Below are 19913 nucleotides of genomic sequence, written 5' to 3' on the forward strand. Positions count from 1 at the left end.
ACTCAAATTTTATCTATCTTCATGGATGACATTGTACATTTCTTTATAAAACAGTGAAGAAAGTTAATGATTTTATGACCAAGATTTTAAGCCTTGTTAGACTTAACGGTGAATGAAGTGCTTTGTATGCATTCCTATAATAATATTTCTTCATTGATATTTTTTCATCTTTTCAAGTTAAATACAACAGCTACTTTTTTGGTGTGAAAAGTTCAGTCATTTTTGATGGGGGTTAAGGTTACCCTGCAATGCAACTCCAATGTTATCTTCATGGATGATATTGTAATTTTCTTTATAAGACAATGAAGAAAGTTTACAAGCCTTGTAAGACTTAACAGTGAATGATGTACCTTGTATGCATTCCTGTAACGATATTTCTTTATTGATATTTTTTCATCTTTTAAGTTAAATACAGTAGCTACTTTTTCAGGTTTATCCACTGTGCTTTCATTTTTTCACTTAACATACCAGCAGTTGTGTAAATTTGACTTTCTTTGTTGTTAACGTTGGAATAAATTTATGTTTTATGTAAAAGAAATTGTTTCCAGGACAAATTAAAGTACACTAAGGTGAAATGAATATGCAACTGTAAACTAAACATTTGTCAATCTGTTTCCATATTATGTACTGGACTTTCTCTATTCACAAAATGGATTGTTCGTAATATTTCTGATCAAGGTTTCATGACATTTATCATAAAGTTCGTCGACAAAAGGTATCTACATATAACTACATATATTACCCGGCAACTTGGAAAACATCATTTTTCCCGTGCAAATACTTCTCTGTCAATTATTCATTATCGTAAAATTTATCTTTTGATTTTTTATTCTTTATATCAGTTGTATTTTTCTGTCAAATTGTTTTTTTTTGTTTTATAGCCTATATTTGTTTAAGTTTGTTATTCAGAGTTCGGCCTGTTGACTCATCCAATAAATAAGTAAGTAAACATGTAAATAAAAGTAAGTAAAATTCAGCTCAGAATAGGTTCAAATGAAACGAGTGAGTCTGTGTGCAATAGTTCGTCACATACATCAGCGACCATGTTCACAACTTGAATGCACCATGTATTAATACATTATGGATGAAATAACATGTTGTTCTATGGAGCAAGCGACTTCGAAAACGCACATGCCCAAGGGCGCATCCGTTGAGCGTATCATCAGTCATCGTTTAACAACACCGCGAGGGCGCTTCAACGCAACCAAACGACGAGCACATATCCAGAAACCTTACTCATTCAATTCGAGTCGCGATATCTCCATGTGCTGTTGCAATATACTCACAGCCTCAGCATTTGCAGTCCATCGATATCCCCTTGTCATCGGTGACGTGGTCGATGCTCTTGTTTTCCTTCTGAGGATAATATGGTGGCTGAAACCTCCTACTCTAAACAACATTTTTCGCGGTTGCAATCTATTTGGAATCAGCGTACCAAGCAGTAGGCAGAAAACGACTTTATTTTCGGTGCACAACCAAAATCGTCGCATACTTATTTCTAAACCGGTGCAATCCTTCTGTTTTTACAGTGGGGTTAAACCGATGCCCACACCAGCCATCTTCGCGGCTACGTTTTAAACGCTCCTCTCTGAAGCAGTCGACAGGGCATCACCGCCGTGGACTTGGAGTACGGGTGTATTTTCTGTGTTCATCTATGTCTATATAGATTTGTCCATGCAGTCGCTATTTGATTGAACCCTTTGAATGCACATTGTATACAGGATCGGCAAGCTGGTTTCCCGGTGAAAGTGTTCGCGCCGTGAAGCTTACACCCGTGTGCGTACTTTGGATTGATTCGTCGTCCTCGTTGAAAAACCCCGAATTCTTGTGAAAAATGCCGGTTTCCGACAGGGATGTGGATAAAGTACAAGAATAACTGACGCCAAAAACGTGGAAAGATCTCTTTTTATATATTTCTCCGAGTGCTCGAAACTAGGAGTGCCGGGTTTGCTGTTCGAGCGAGTTTCCGTGAAATTATCAGTTTAATATGGTTAAGGGACTGACAATGGTAACGTGTTGTGGCAACAGCTACCAGGATAGAAACGCGGCACGTCGATCAAAAATGATCGACAGGGACATCAAAGCTGCAAAACAAAGAGCAGACAAAGAGGTGAAACTTCTTCTACTAGGTAAGTTTCAAGAATGCGGTCGAAAGTTTCGACTCTTGTATATTGGCGTAGACGAGGCCAGTTCAATATAGAACGAACCATTTTCTTAGATGCACCTTGGGGAACCTCGAAATGTAATTAGATTACAACTAGAAAATGCCACCGCATACTTATTATATGTTGTACACATATATGTACATACCTTTGAATGAGGTTTACCCTTTGTCTAAGATGATTAATTATATTATGCCGTAAAAAAGGTGTTTCCACAGGAGTGTTATTATATTTGCTCCGCATTGATTCAGTTTGTGGTGGGTTTTATTTTCGGCGTACGGCAGACAACGGATCTCGATTTTAGGCATGTGGCCTGCTCATGCAAGTAAAATTTGGATCGGGTCTTGGAGTTCAAGTGAGGTAATAAATGTGGGATTGATTTTTCACGTGGCACGTGAAAAGTTAATAACATACGAGTCATCTGAAAACGTACGGAATCGGTAAATAGAAAGCGATATTTTGTCAAACTCTGATGTCGAAAACAATTTTCTTCTTTCTCCTTGACTGAATTACTCTTGTATTGCGCGTCCCCTTGGTGATGGTGTTTTTTAAAACATGAATAGAATGCATGGCTCGAGGCACTGCCTGGGCTATGATGAGCAATGGTCGGCTCTCTCTCTCTCAATTTCGCAAGAGCATCTTGCCTTACTTTACACTGAATGAACGCAATTCATTCCGACGTACCGGGGACTTTTCGCTTCAACTCCCTTTCCACTGTACATAGCTGTCAGAAAGCGATATCAAGGATATTTTCCAACATGTGTACCAGCAAACGAAAAAATGCGGACATTTTCTCCTATTACACCGGTGCCCCATTCTCATGTTGCCCGGCCGACTGGACACCTGCTTGAACCCAACCGATAGTAACCATTGTCTTTTCGATGACAATGCTCGGCTGTTATTAGGTCACGTGTGTACAAAATCGTTTCTCTTTGAAGACGTGTGGTGCATTAAATCGTCCAATCATTAAAGGTGTCGGATTATAGGCGGTGCACCATAGAGTGTAACTCACTCAAACAACAAAGTTGCATTCGACGTATAGGTGAAATTTTGTTATTGTTGTCACACCAGCGCGTATTCTGTGACACTCTAGGCCTCCCGTGTGAAAAAAAATGAATTTATGTCAAGTTGAATCATAACTAATATGTACGACTTGCCGACATTAAAAACACTGCATAGTTTCTATCGTACCCTCAGCCTAGCAGAAAATATAGAAAAACAGCAGGCCTACACGATAGATAAACAATTCTTAAATATACGAGAAACTGCGTTTGAACGAATAATCCCATACCTAGTTTTATGTCATTTCCTATCGGACAAAATTTTCAGAGTCCCATGCATGACACGGACGGCAATCTGAGGTAAAGCAAGCATAGAGAAATGTTGAGTTGACATGGCGTAATGTTTCCGTCGACTTGTGAGAGCGGTAATGGTTTACATAGGACGATGTGGTGCATACATTCTAGTATAGCCTTCACCCCGTGCACACGAAAGGAAATTTGGAATCATGACACTACGGCTGAGTATGCAGGGAAAGGGCTTCGCATTTAGACTTCTAGGAGAGACGTGCTCTTAACCGTCCCGAGTCGATGGCATTGCATCGTCGGGAGGGCCGATGTGCGTCGTTGTTCTGGCTATTGATTGACAAGTCCGTCAGCTGTGCGTACCGCCCGTCCGTTTCGTGATTGTCGTTGATGTCTGAAGACATCGTCTGCCTGTGTGACCTCAAATGTATCCACATACACCAATTATAGTACCAACGGCGAGCATTTCACCGTGTAAACTATGCATATTCATGAGAAATTTACATCTTTAGTAATCTATTTGCCTGAGTGTTTTTGGTAGACGATAGTATCGCGTTGATACATTTACATGTAATTCCTCAACAATTGTTTTTGTACATGTCATATTTCCCGAGAGAGTTAAAACAAACTGCGAACTGGAACGCGACAACCCTTCCACTTATTTTGAAATTACTCGCCACACCTGCATTCGCTCTGTAAACCTTGCATACAGTAGATGAAGAGAAATAGGGCAATCACGCGGCCACATTGGTCAAGTTTGTTCAATCGCGTGAAGACGTACAGACTGTCACCATGGTGATTAAGTGACTTGGACGTCTAATGAAACATTCCTTCAAATTTGACCAAAATTTTAGCCAAGGGTTCCGCAGCTTCAATGTCAAATACATTAGCGCTTCGATAAATAGAGTTTAAAATGTCGTGCCACGTGTGTAATCATAGACAATAGAAAAAAGGATGTAATTTACAGCATTCGGTTTCATTTAATAAGCTTACACTCTTGATGTAAAAATCCATGCTGGCACCAAAATGACATGATTGCATACGTGACAACCGTCATATGTAGGCGACAGAACCTTAATTGATTGCTGCAGTTTTTCTCTTCACAGTTTATCGACTTAGCACTGATCAATGGCTTAATTTCATTTCAGAGGATTTTCTGATAAGATTAATAACACAAGCAGGGTTCATTCACCCTATATTTATACTGTGATGTCCACTATACATCATTTACTTGTTTCTTGTGTTCATGTGCTATATGAATCGATTGATCGTTGACGACATTGTTAAATTAAAGGCCCAGTAGCTGTAACTTTCTGATGATTTTTTTTTTCATTTTTTTTTTAAGGTAGTATGCGCCTCGCAAATGAAAGACTTAAAACTTTTGCTCAAACTTTCCTAAATGAAAGTTTCAAGCATTCTCTTAAAAAATCGAATGTCACCGTGCAAAGTTTGGAACTAGCGAAACGAAATACCCTTGCAACATTTTGCGATTTCAAATTCAAAATGGCCACAATTCCTGTGTTGACTCTATGGGGAAAATTGTATTTTGGATTTTCAAAAAACTAAGACGGTGAAAGTCTTTCTTTCTCAAAGAGCTTTAAAATGAGCCCCAACAAGTTGTAGATCAGAAAAGAATTATAGAAATTTGAAAGTCCGACTATCTGTTCTACCTTAAAGGCAACTACAGTTTGTTGTTCAGCTCTCCAAACAATAATGAGACAATACAAAGCAGTATTCAGCTTGACAACTCGTCCTGTACACATTATGCAGAATATATGTAGAACACTTTGTTACTGTTGACAGGTGAATTATGGTCCAGACTAGAATTCAAATGTAAACAATTGGTAAAAGTGTACTTCATAAATATAGACGCTTTATTGACAAGCTAAATGATAGGGGTTTCAACATGCCTAGGAGGAAGAAGAAAAATTGAAACTGACAATAAAAACAAAATAGTGAGAAAAATCATCAAAAGTTACAGCTACTGTCTATAACTTTCGATGACGTTTTCATTATTTTTATTCTGTATGTCAACTGTAAATTCTTGTTCTACTCCAAAAAGAATGTTGAAACATCCGCTATGTCACTTGTCAGCTGTGTGTGCAAAATGCCCTGTTTATTGTTTGCGTTTGAATTCTAGTCCGGACCAGGATTCACTTGTCAACAATAACAATAGGAGGCACATACTAGTATGTAAATGCTGAGTTGATAAGCTGAATGCTGTGTATCTCAATTTGCTGGGGGAGAACACTAAATTGACGCAGTTTCAGACTTCATAAACTTATTGCGGTTGGGTTCTAAGCTACCCCTATCTACAATAATTTGCTGATGGTATCTGCTTATTGGTGTGTAGACTGTAGGATGGCATTCTTGATGAAGTTATCGTAAGTTCTGCCTGTAAAATCCCGGCACTGTCACCGTAATATTCTCGGCGTAAGCCTACGGTGTTCTGTCATCCACAGTTGCTGAAGAGTCGGACCGTGAATTTAGCGCAAAGTAAAATTAACTGTGCAGTGTAAGGATTGGGACAGAGGTGAGCAGGGTTGGCAAATGGAAGGCTGTATTATGTGTGTTTTTTCCCTGCCTCTAGAGCGTTCGCTATGATTTGGGAATAGACACACACTTTTGACGTGACCAATTGCCGGCAAAGTCATCCACGGCACCGCTCACTCACGCGATGCGCTCAATTCCTGTGTACTTTTCAGAGCCGGCCCTTTTACACACTGACCTTTGAATCCTACGCTAAATTGCAAGCCGGCATAAAGCTTAACAGAAAATCAATTTTTTCATTTACAACTCGGCAGACACCACTCTCGCAGTATCGCGTCACTGAGCACTATGGAAAAGGGAAAGTGTCGTGAATGGTTTGGAATGAGAAATCGTTGGATAAAGCCTTATACAGCAAAATACGAAATAAATCGGCGGCCTTGATGAGATATTGATGCGGTTGAAATTAATTACTTTCGGAGGGAAAGATTGCATTGAAATGTACAAGGGGAGCATTCGTGCAAATTAAAAGGCGTTCATGGCACAATGCTTTGGTGCCGACAACCTACAAGTGAATGTGTTGATTTACGGCAGTGATTCGCAAGTCTAAAGTACAGTAATCCCGTATTGGATCGAAGCGATTCCTCTGAATATGTGATGGAGATACGAAAATAGCCTGTGACGACAACACCACTGATAATGGAGGCATCAGTTTTGAGATGAAAAATAGGGAAGCAAATCAAACCGAACACCGCTCGTATTGTGAATGTGAATAAACAGCTCGTGATATTTATTCCGGCGTGCTCGTTATTTGCTTTCTCCAGTAAATGCCTTTCTATTATTTGGCCCGGATTGAGCGGTTCTTCCCAAGAGATGACTATAAATCGTTGCAATGGTTAGTGCAATTCGCACTTGGCCTAATCCGGTCCACAGTAGTTTCGTCAAGCATGTAACCTTATTACTGCCGTAAATGACCTTACGGGGGCGAGCCAATATTTCACCTGAGAGAAAATCCATTATTACCCACGCCCTGCCGAGTTCCACGTCTTTAGTGCGATCTAACGTACTTATACTTTAAATATCAGGAAATAAAGTATGAATTCTGATAACATCGGCACAAGTTAGTCACTATTGGCAATTAATTGATCGTGGCACAGGATAAAGCCAATATAACTATGAACTGCACCAGAACCCTACCGATAGCATCTTTAGGTTCGAACATCACCCGTACTGACCAATTTCTAACCAATAAAAATGCGCAGCGCGTGCATGGCAGGTGGTTTCGAAAAAAGAGTTCATTTAACGACAAACGGGTCTAATAAACTATTGTCATCTGAATTTTTGACGACATGCGCATGTTTCGCTGTGTGTGTGCTATCAACGGAACATTGGTGAAGCGCATATAGGTTGCCGTTTGAGCCGGAGCACGCTAGTTCAACCGCAGACAGCGGCTACTGTATGGTTCAACCGCCTGTTAACGCAATACTGCATACATTACTGAGGTGAGATTGAGGTTACTTTCAGGTTCATCAGCTTATCGATGACTAGAGTGCGAGCTTATTCATCTGATGGGTATGTATGAAGCGGTATCCAAGGTAACCCTCCCGGGTATACATAGAATGTATCAACCCTTGCGTGCTGTCGTCAGTGATATCATTGATAGGCAAACAGATACCTTCTAATGGACAGGAGTAAGTTATATGCATTGCAATCATTGCTACTCGTGACGAAAGACACAATAAAACACGCTGAGCTTATATTTTTTCCGATAACCCGACAATACTCAATTTCGAACGTTTTTTATCTCGAGGAGAGGGAGATTTCAAGAAAATAACGTACGGATTTACCACAGTTTGCCAATTCACTGCAGTGGGCCGCAGAGAACATAGACATCATCTGCATGCTACAAGAAGCACGCACAATTTCTTTTGGTGTGATCACACAAAAGAAACGGCTTTGAGGTTTAAAGTTCATTTACCACAGAAATATATTTTGGTAAACTGTGGACTATGGAATTTGCCAATTGGCGGACCATATTTTCGTAAATAATATTGTCATAACTTTGTTTCCTAACTGTTAAATTCCTGTTCGAAGTGTTGTAGATTGCATTTTCGAGAATAATGTATTATGACAGTGACTTATATTCTGATGGAGAACATTATTGTGCGTCATCAGATGTGGGGAGGCATGGTCAGGATAGAGATATGCAGGTGTGTTTTGTTTTGACTTCCAGGATTTGACATACACGGGCTCAGGCATGTGGAATTCTTTTTAAAGAATTGCACAGCTTTTCACTTTTTATCCATGTGGATATTTTTAGAAGTGAGGCTGAACGAAATGATCATCAACGACATATACCATGTTTCTACAATTTTGACACTCCCAAGAATTCATGCATGTAGTCAGGTAGGTATCGGTAGGTAGGTAGGTAGGTAGCTGGGTGGGTTGGTACGTATGTCTGTATATATGTATATATGTTTGTATGCTTACTGCTGATCTTGAAAACAAAAACACCTTTAACCCCGAAATATAATATGAAGGAATGTAGTGTGAAGCCTAAGATATCATTATTAGAACTCGCCCACACAGATAACATAAATATTTGTACCCAGGATGGCCTTACTAAGATTTTGTAAAAAATCGTTAAGGTACACTTAAGTTCTGAGAACTTACACATTTCTTCCTTTTTTATATTTATACAGCTTTGTACATGTTTTGTGCTTTCATGTTCATATTTTTGGCTCCTTCAACTTTAGTTGAGGTGTTGTGTAATAAATATTCTTCCGAACGACAGCCAATGAGATGTGTCAAGTTCAATGACCGACCTCAGTTCATATTCTCTAGGGTTATTTTAATCTGTAACTCCGGCCGATCAAGACATATGAATTTTTATTAAAACGTTCAATATAACTGACATCCATTTCAGCCATTTTTTCGGACTAATGATGTCAACATCCCCTCTGTATATTTATGTTCTTCGTCTCAGATTTTAATCGTTAATTATTGCTTCTTGACCCCTTTTCTTAGCTGAATTAAGACTTGTCAGAACTAGTACAGTTGATAGAAGCATTTTCCTGTAGGGACAAATCTTTCGGCCACCACAGTTCGTGAAGAGTTCAGATGCAATTTGTACTGCTTTTTAGCGCCATCACCTTCAGTTTTCATTGTAAAAGTTGGGGATTACAACATGATTTAGAATGGTATGAGCAAACGTTCGCCACTTGACTGAAGCCAACAAGAGGCAGACCACATTAATTATCCAGCATACAAGCCAACTACATGTCCACGTTAACATATGTTCATTTTATTTGGTTATTCATACTTTTGCCTTCAATTCAGTTGTGGAGAGTTATCGGGATCTGAAATCAGACAGAGTTAAAGGGACAAGATAGCAGTTGATTTTGATAACATTTTCACTGATTTTTGTTCGCCACAGTGTCTTTTCCTTATTCTCCCCTAAAAGTACGTTGAAATACACGGTACTAGTCAGCATAGTACATCGTGTGAAATATGCAAGTTATTGTTGACAAATAAATACTTGTCCGGACTGATAATTAGTTTACGGCAGTGATGATTGAGCACCACATACAGGCTTTGTTGACAACTTGAACAGTTGACATTGTCAGGAGTCAAAGTGGGAAAAGCAAATTTCACAAACAGAACACAAGAAAGACAAAACGCATCGCAAGTTGCAGGCACGCTTAGTGTTGGGTAGAGTGAACGTGTTACAATTAACAGAAATGAACATGCGCATTAAAATAATTAAAAATGATTTGTTAATTTTGTGACGATGCGTTCAGTACAAGATGTACCGGAAATTGCAAATCGTATGTCTGATGCAATGACGGTATCACCAAAGGGTAGAATCGTATTCATGTAGCCACCTAAATTGAATTGACACTCACGTATTTGCATTTCTCGAATTCACCACAAACTTGGACTCTCCATCGGATTCTGAATAGTTCCACCACTTCCAATGTTCCATTCTATGCAGCTCTGTGGCAAGAGCATTTTGCGCACAGACTGGTTTCAGTAATAGTTTACTATGACGCAATTGAAATCTAAAGTAATCGACACACCTGAGCTGGTGCTACAGTAGGTTTCTCTATTTCACTCTGTTCCATTTACTTTTCCGTTCAATGTCAAAAAAAAAAAAAAAAACAAAACAAAATACAAAAAAAATTAGCAATCAGACACATTCTGACTCGAGAGGTACAATAAAGAGATTTTAGTCATCAGGAAAAACAAGCTTCATTGAATATGAAATCGAATTTTTGGTTCTAAAATCTCAAAGTTTACATCGTCATGATATACAGCCTTGATAAGATTTATTGAGGTGCCCAGGGTATGCTATATTTTAAGGAAAGATCTGAAAGCTGTAGTTCTTTCTCTGAACAAATATAAACCATTGGAAATTGATTTTTCATTGTTTGAGGAATGTACTAATTTAGGTCCCCCTGGTGTAACCTTTGAACTGTTGATGATGGCTTCATAATTAATCCCAAAGGTATAGTCAGAACAATAACAGTGTCAAACTCAACGAAAGGGTGATTTTGGTGACAGCGTTGAATGATACCAAAGTAAACAACTCATTGGTGTTCCCATACAGAGATGCCCATCACGAGTCCCATTTTTCCTGTGCCTCGACTGCCTGCTTTATGATGGTACCAGGTATATGAAAGAGTTCACTGTTATAAAAAACAAGCATAGCGGTGCTTTTTTTCCTCAAGTACTCTCCAGTAGACTACATCTGAAGTATTCGACTGCCCTCCGTTGTGTCACACACTCACCGCTTCAAGTGCTCATAGTGCAGATCCGCCAGCGCAACCTGGAAATCGGACTAGTCCCTTGGAAAGCGTTTTAAAGTGGAATGAAAACAAGATGGGAAAAACGTCACGTCCAGATAAATGTGTCACCCCACGATCCTTCAGCTACATGAGAGTTGGAAACGTGTAGCGCGCTTCTCGCGTATGTCAAACGAATAAACCCCATGAAATATTACGGAACAATCGTACTTGTATTGCTTAAACACACACAGTTCCATATATCACGTCGTACAGGGGCAACCATGCCGTCAGTAATTCTTCGGAAAGTTTACTTTATTAGGTACGTTTAGACAGCGATGAGATCTGTGTGCCACACCACTCTGCTCACATCTGTAATGATACAAAGGCGATAGGCATGGGACTTCAATTTATCTGCTCAACATGAAACTCGCATCAGCGCTATCTCTTTAAAATCTTATCAGCGTGGAAGGAGAAAGAGAGCTCACTGCTAGTGGGAATATTACGAGCCAAAGTCCCGTGAAATAGAAATCACGGTTATCCCGTTTCCAGATTAACCTTCCACACTTCCCATACTCCACCACGGCCATGGAAAAGAGTCGTCACTTTTACGCTTGTTCAAGACCAACACAGACAATGACCGATAAACGCAACAACTGGCAATGTGCAGCGACTCGGAAAGATACGTCTGATTGGTAATAAACTGCCATTATTTACAGCAACTTAAGGAGTCTGAAACTAGGGATATTCTGTACCTGATTGGCTGTTTGGAAATTATTCAATAAGAACAAGCAGTTTCATCCAACCAATTGGCGTTTTGTTTTCCAGTGACATATGCAGTCACTGAATCAGTAGTGTTCATCAGAGAAAATTGATTCAATTAAAGCCACTAAATTATACTAGAGTCATTTTTTCATAAATCTTACACTCTGATTCGGTGTATTGTTGTTTCTTTTAGCTGTTTAAGTTGTTGTAAATAATGGCAATTTACAAATCGAATACAGCCTTCTGAGACGCTGCACGTCACCAGAAACAAGCTTAGACCTTGGATTTTGACCTTCTTATCAGCATGGGCTGTATTGGCACAGCTGAATCTATTATGGATGGAATACGTTTTACTTCACAGAATCTCTTCCGGGAATTCTTACAACGTGCATAATATAGAGGCAAAATTGAAAATTGCGGAATGGCGTTTCCGCTGGCATGAGCAACTCATTTTATTGTTTCAATGTATATTTCACACACCCCGCGTGAAATCTCTCCGTCCCCTCAATCTATAGATGGTGTCCGTTATCATAGGAGTCATCATCACTCAATCTCTTTTCCCATCACTCCCCTTGTGACTTGATGTTCACATCATCGACCGATGAGGCATATGATTGCATGTTCAATGTCAAGAAGAGAACGCAATTGTCTGTGTTCTAAACGCGGTATCTTGCATCAAGATGCATCATGGTGTATGTCAAAACCGTAATTTACTCCTTTCTTCGAGACCTTTGTTGCGAAATGTCGTTACCCATGGCACCAGAGGCAAATAGTTCCCGCTCTTGTCTGCACGTCCTCAGCTGCAAGGCAAATCCGGCTAAGCGCTAATATGACTGACGGTGGCAATGAGACATCCGTTGCAACATAGGAGAGTGTTTATACCTCTTCTAGTCTGAACTGTAAGTAGGCGCGATATTAGAAAATATTTGATCAGCAACGAGACGAGACAGCTTCGCGAATGAAATTATGGTATTTTTGAATTCTGCGAGAGATGAGAAGTTTAGAGGTAATTCTCGTAACTGATGTGTGGATAGCTAAGAAAAGAATGAAATAGCAATCTGAAAAACGGGCACACCCAATGAATCACATTTCGATATCTTCTCCACACTAACCCCTTGTTACCACTCACAACGGGCGGTACATGGAAGAAGAGGTCCCCGGTGACTTGGGTTACAAGAAACTTCCAGTTTAAGCTTTGGATGCATAATAAAGCCACCGTACCGAAGTGAAATTGACCACATCATAGCGAATGGATAATGGAGAACACGCCTTGATTCGAATCCCAATAGTTTGCTGTGCACTATCTCAAGCTTTCTTTTTATCACATACAACGGGTCAGCATACGCAAGAAGTGGTCCCCGAAGATGAGAGTTTTAGCGTTCTGTTAAGTCTAACTTTTAGAGGCATAATGCAATCAACTCATTGAAGTGAATTTGGCCATAACAAACACGTGGGCAAGGCAGATATTCCCAGGATCAAATCCCTATACAGTTTGCTATGCATGCACATTAACTCCAACTTTCTCGTTATCACATACGATGGTCAGCATATGCCTACAGAGGCCCCGAAGACGAGCCTTTCACCGTTCCTTTTTGTTTAACCTTTAACATTTCCTCGGAGTTTAACATTTCAGCGTGATGCGAACAACATAATTATCTACGCTGAACCACGTGTCACCCCAAGAGCTGCTAAATTGAGAATTTTATTTGTTTTGTTGGATATATAATACTGAAAATGTTACCCTATTGCTGCTACAAGGTAGTTTAATTTCGTATCAATAGCATCGTCACATTCAAATCAGACAAGACTTTATTTTGACCTCTTCAATTATATCTTGTCGAGACACATTGCACAAAAGACAGTCCTGGCAGCCACGCGACAAAATAGATGCGGCATGGAAAATATACGCTTCATTGAAAAGGCGTACAAAGAGATATTAATGAAAGTGTCTGTGACATTTTCAGACGGTGTGTCTCGCTGGGTTTGAAATATCATCACGTACAGGCGATTACGAACCATAAAGTTACATTTCACGATTATCTATGAAATGATTACGTCATTCTTTACGAACATCAGAGTAATTGACATTTCCCGTCCCGGCATTCAAGTGAACTGTTGATGCCTACACGTTAGTCTGTTAGTCTTTACGGTACAGAGTGAAATTACAACTTTAGTATCAGTTCATTTCTCTTTATTTTCTTTTCCTTAACTATGAGATGCATCCCGCTCACTCGAGACACAGCTAAACACTTTTTGTGAGATCAAACTGAGGGCCATGTGTACAGATCTTCAAATTTACATCATTAGGAATGAGCTTTCGTCTTTAATTGTCGAGATCATCAAGGAAGGCGGTTTGTCACATTCACACCCAACATAGTGAATGTTTGACTTTGTAGACGAAAACTCCCCGAGCTTATTTGGCTTTTTTATGTGTGTCTATACAATTTCATAGATCTGAATCGCTTAGTTGTGTCGCCAAAAAAAATAACAGTTTTGTGGGAAAGGTCACGCTGCTGTCATTCAATGCTTTACCTTTGAAGGTATCCAAAGATAACTAGGTGATTGATAACTGTATGGAAAGATGTTCAGAGGTCTCTTTTGTGTCACGATCACTTCAATGCTGTCACTCCCTATTCCATATTACAAAAGAATTCCTTTGCCCCGAGTCTTACCTGCATCTTTTATAAAATCTATGCAATTAAGTCTCGTACCAGAGATGGGACGTCGATACTATTTTATCCAACCCCAGGCCTATAAAAATCTGTCTTTCGACAAATAAGATTTGTTCAATAATTGAAATCGTCATGAATAAATTCTTAAAAATATAGCATTTATACATTTTTTGATCGTTGTTTTAAGAATTTAAATCGTCATGAATACATTCTTTAAACAACGATCAAAAAAATGTATAAATGCTATATTTTTTCGCTGTATTTCTAATGGGCAGGTTTGTTAATTTGCATTTCGACCCATGTTCAGCCTTACTCTATTCTTAGTTGTAACAGACTGAAATAATGAATGTTCTCCGGGCATATCATGTTTTCATCGATGATGTCAATTCATTGCGCTTACACTCATGCCAGTCATTACCGAACTAAATTAACGTGCTTGTTATTACAAAAGTTTTTTTTTCGGAACTGAAGGAACAGCTATTCCCAAACTAGTATCGGGTATCAAATGTTCCAAACGCTATTCTCCAGAGCCTTCTATAAATGTGAATCAATATTCAACATAGGGTACCATGACTTTGTGTCCGTGTGTTGCTCTTTTTAATGCAGGCCATGCCGCATCTTTCAGATTCAGCACAAAGTCATATTTGAAATGACATTTGAAAGTGAGACCCAATCCCTTCCGAAGTCTATTTCCCTTCTGCATCGCCTTAAACGACAGCGGAGCCAAGGCGTTCCCCCAGACACATGGCCATGAAACAGTCATTCTTTCTGACTTAGCATGCACCGTGCCCGTAGGCTTGCGTCATGAAAGACGGCGCTTGTTTAAATGGCAAGTAGTTGTAACGCTTGATGACTTTCCCACTGTATTTTGTTTTAATGTCAACCACACTGTCTTGTTCTACTTTCCAAAGCATGTCGAATATACACAATGTTCAGCCTGTCAGCTCAGCCTGTACATGTGTACACTGTTTTGTTATTGTTGACCAGTGAATTTTGGTCCGGACTAGAATTCAAATGTAAACAGTGACACTGGATTTTACACGTATGTGTTCACAACGTAAATAGTTATTTTTTGAACATTTTTTTTTTGGAGTAGAGCATGGGATTGTAAAAGAAATTGCGAAAAAAATCATCAGTTGTGACAGCTTCTGTCTCCTGAATGCTGCATGCTGGTTCACCTCAACATCTGCATACGGCGACAACACGCCCTATGGTTAGCCAATAGTTGCCTCTCTAATTCTTGACATTATCAAATGGAATCTATCAGCTCTGAAATTGACATACTCAAACCCAGGTGCATATTTTCAAATTTTCACTTTAGAGCTCAGATATCCATGTCTATTCCAGTCATTATTTCGTGGGTTGCAGTGGGCAATAGATAGAACATTCTCCTTTATGTCATTTTAGTGTCTGTACCAGCTGACAGGCGAGATTAGATGCAGATGAACGAATTCTCGCGAGACCTGCCCGAAGATGATTTATATATCTTCCCTGAACACGCATAAAAAAGTGTGTATGACATTCATGCAAATACCGAAGCGAGTGAGAAGATCTCTGTAGGCAGAGCAGATTTCCGCAAAGACTCAGTTGACTCAGATGGTATGCTTACAGATCATGGGCCACAATATAGATGGCCCAGACGACAGAGTGATGAACCCCGGGTAGCCGAGAGTAGCCCAGGTAGCCGAGAGTTGGATTCAGGATACACGTAGTGAGCCGTTGTAGTTTTTGTATCGAGGCCTCATCCGGGCGCTACCAGACCCTGATAGCCTCGCTGGTTGATGCAGTGTAATTTTAACGAAAAGAAGCCCGTGTTCTGTCGATTCGTTCAATTGTACATTTGTGTATGAATTGTAAATTCAAGTTTCATTTCCGTGTGTTTGCGGTAGGTACACAGGTTCAAAGAGTTAGGTATTTATATAGGGGGTATCATGGCTGGTCGATGCCAAAACTCAAATACAATCAATCTGAACCATCTGGGATCCAACAACGTTGCATTGAACGAAATATCAACATACAGAACAAAGCAAAGCACAAATTTGAACAAGAGGGATCGCGTTGCAATGTGCAAATTTGGTCGAGATCGACACCTGTCATAAAAACCCTTACATTTTCCTTCGCTTTAATTTTACCCTTATTATTAATTGTTATGGCTTGTGACTTTTTAGAGACCCTGGCTGTCAGTACGAGCGAGGTTCGTCAGGCCACATCGATATTGCCATATCATTTTAATTAGCAGTGTTGCAACTCCGCGGGCTACACCTTGCCCAGGGACAGCTTAACAAAGTTGGTCGTGAAAAATGGTGCTGGCAAGCGGTTTCTTGGCGGGCGCGCATGTTTTCTTAATACCAGGCGGGGGAATTTTCACTTTTCCCGGCAACTTGGGAAAAACACACCGAGAAGGAAGGAGGGGTGGTTCGGTTGTTTTCAGGGCTTTCCTAATAAGGGGGGGGGGGCAGGGACGTATTACTAAAGTAGGAGAGATTGTACAGGGGATAGGGGCAGCTGAGATTATTTTAGAGGGGAAGTGCGAAGGTTGCTGCTTGAAGAGAGGGGATAATTGGAATGGTATGGGATTTTTTTTGTAGCACTATTCCTCCGAATTACAACTTTGTTTAAAGTATGCCAGAATAGTATATTATATTTTCGTGTAAAAACGCTTCTGATCACAATTTCCGGCAAATCGGCTGGTTGACTACTCCTATTTGTCGCACACTGCTGAATTTAGCAGAATTTACCTGTAGCCAGCCATGATGGTCTCAACAGTAGCGTTTACTGATAGTGACAGACTCAGTCCCTTTGATTGAGTTCTAGCCTCTTGGCAGATTTCTATGGGTATTGAAAGACGTAGTCATATTTTTTTCAGCGGAACAAAACATCTACATCTCATTTTTTATTTGTTTTCTCATACGAAGAGTGCAGCCGTCACAGATAGCAAATTCATGGATGTTTTGAGATTCTCGTTTGATATGGAAGAAAACAGTGCGCATGGCAATTAAAATGAATGGGGGATGAACTTATCTCATTGCGTCGTTTAGCCAATACAATAATGCTCTCACGCGTCTCAGAGGAATCATTTGACTTGTAATGCAGGAATTTTCTATTTGTTTCGAGCCATATTCATAAAATTGATGACACGAAGCAAAAAATGCCATTTGCCGTGTTACAGATAGTGAAAAAAAATCCATCAAGGGGCGTAACGTAAAAAAACCCCGAGTGAGAAGCAATCTAATCTAGACCCTACAGGAACTCTACATAATGATTTGCGGTTTTCTAGCGGCGTCAGGTCATACTGTTCTACTTCATTACAATTTTGACCAATTAAACTGACTTCTAATTCAGGCGGTCGGGAATAGTTGTGAGACCCCTCCCCCTCCCCCGCGGTTCAACGGTCACGGTAACGTTCACAACATCTGCGTGTCAAAGCCATGGATACCCGTGATCAAGTGTAATTTGGTTTAGATTATGTTCTTGATTAAAGAACAACAAAATGTATCACATACGAATAGCCGAAATAAATCTGTTGAAATTTATTGAAATTGAGTCGGCGGCTCACAATCTACACGGAATGGACTGTGTCAACCCAATCGCTAATATTGTTCTTTTCACCCGGTGTGTAGGCGCGTTTTTAATCACTCTCAGTTACAAGCGTTTTCCAATAACACATTATTCAAGCCTTGCCGGGGAAGATAGCATAATTTATTTTCGCCCAGAGACTCTCTAAAACACTAGTCATTTCAGAATACAGCATCGAATGTTAATGCTCTAGACTGACACTGCATATTTTTCTTTGAGATCAGACCACATAGAAATGACTGGGAACGTTTTCCATATAAAAGAAGACACGTTTTAAAATGGAAGCTTGAGTACTCAATGAAGGACGTCATTTTCAAATTTTAATAAAATAATTATTGTTTGAGAAGTCTAAATTTAATTTTCTGCTACTTAGATTATTATTCTTTCTTAGTTTTTTCATCACATTAATATCATCATGCCACCATTACTTTTTGTTTTGGATTTCTATTTGTGCAGAAGAAGTGCTTAATTACCAAGTATGGCCTGCTAATAGTCGTGATAATGATTGCTACGTTGATAATTTCAGATAACGGCCACGAAGTTTGTTGGCTCTCCCACCCGTGATAACGCAAACTCCTCGCTTCCACATGACACCGAAAGCTTATTTTTAAATACTACGTTCGTGTTCCCACGAGACAAACTCTGGAACAGCTATTCATAGAACAGGCTTTGTCCATCACACAACATGGCATTTACATCGAGAACATTTGCCTTGTATATTTCGTATTTCATGTTAGTGCCGTGAACTCTTCCTGCACCATTCCCATTACCTTGTTATTTCCAGGTCTATTGCCAAGACGTGCCTGCAATGACTACTTCTTTCAAAATTGGAGTTGGCATGAAAAAAGATAATGCGCACGACGACCTTCAGAATACAAGTTACTTCAATTACGGAGTCATCTTGAGATGCGACTCATCTTATTTTTTTCACACACACAGAACTGTTATATGGAGATGGTTAAATTGATTACATTCAAAGACTGTACCGTTCTAGTCAAATTGCACGGCTTGTATGTACAAATTACTCAGTTGTCTCACGTGATTTATCAGTTTTATCGTAAATTTCGCATCTATCTCTCAAATCAATTCTGTCAAATTGTCGCAAGAGATAGCCCTAATAGTTCTTTTACCGGTTCCATGGTGCAGTGCGCGCTAGGGTATACAAAGCGTACGTACTCTTAGACCTTTTCAGCTGTAGGGTAGGCCTATACGCAGCATATGTCACTCTTAAAACACTACATGGTAGGTAAACACCCTGAACTAACATTTTCGTCGCCGATGGATACAACTACGTGGGGAATTTTTTAGCGGATTTGTGTCATTTTTGTATTAATAATCCGTTGTACAACACAAGATCAGTGTGTTGTTGTTGTTCAGAGTGTATATACGGTGTTTGATACCGCCACAGCAATGCATTGTGGGATAACCCGGAAAATGTCTATTTCCCTGACATGAAACTCTCTTCCAACATTCTAATCACGGGCATAGTTAAAAAATGTACTCTACATCTATTGCGCCCAACGTTCAATTGCCAATGGCAATTCGAAACATGAAAGGCTTCGTAAGATGACTTCTGCGCCAAAAGACAAACTAAAATTTTAAGTTCAACGAAGACTTGCGAATGGAGGCTAAGTGCTTTAAAATAGGTCAGACTTGACGAGTTTGAGTTTTAGACGCTCTGTTAGAATAGTTATGTATCTGTTTGAAGTTCAGTTCACTCTCGCGATGGTAAACTTCGGTCACGTAACCAAGGGAGATCCACGTCTGCATTGCAGGATCATGACGTAATCCTGCATTCGAGTAAACTCCATGACAAATATTAAATAGCCCCTGCAGACAAAGTTTCCTATAAGATTTCGCTTTTATGTAAGAGATATCGCTACCAGGAATGGTTCACTGTGGAAATTGGTCTCGATGGAGAACGCATTTGATTCTACCACTGAGTCAACGCAATGCAGCAAGGATGGAATTTCTTGAAAGCCAGGAGCTATGACTGATATTTTACCACTCTCCCCCTAGGGTGGAAAATAATAACTTGACTGTCTCATGTGGGGAACGGATCATGAAGATGTGACCTTACAAGGCTAGATTTATTGCCGGATTATCGAAGTATTCGACCGCTAACTTACACGGCCTCTCAAACATATATCGCCCTGTATCTCC

The 19913-nt window shown here is 39.8% G+C and overlaps 1 protein-coding gene across 1 annotated transcript in view; it reads left to right on the forward strand.

The window, feature by feature from the left end:
* Positions 1 to 1234: 1234 nt before the first annotated feature.
* Positions 1235 to 19913, forward strand: part of LOC139134932 (guanine nucleotide-binding protein G(i) subunit alpha-3-like) — a 58529-nt gene continuing 39850 nt past the window's right edge. The window contains exon 1 of the mRNA XM_070702032.1: positions 1235 to 2129. Within this exon, the coding sequence (XP_070558133.1) occupies positions 1988 to 2129 (142 nt within the window). The 5' untranslated portion in view covers positions 1235 to 1987. The remainder of the gene's footprint in view (positions 2130 to 19913) is intronic.

The sequence above is a fragment of the Ptychodera flava genome, chromosome 6 (assembly GCF_041260155.1).
Source record: "Ptychodera flava strain L36383 chromosome 6, AS_Pfla_20210202, whole genome shotgun sequence".
NCBI lineage: Eukaryota > Metazoa > Hemichordata > Enteropneusta > Ptychoderidae > Ptychodera > Ptychodera flava.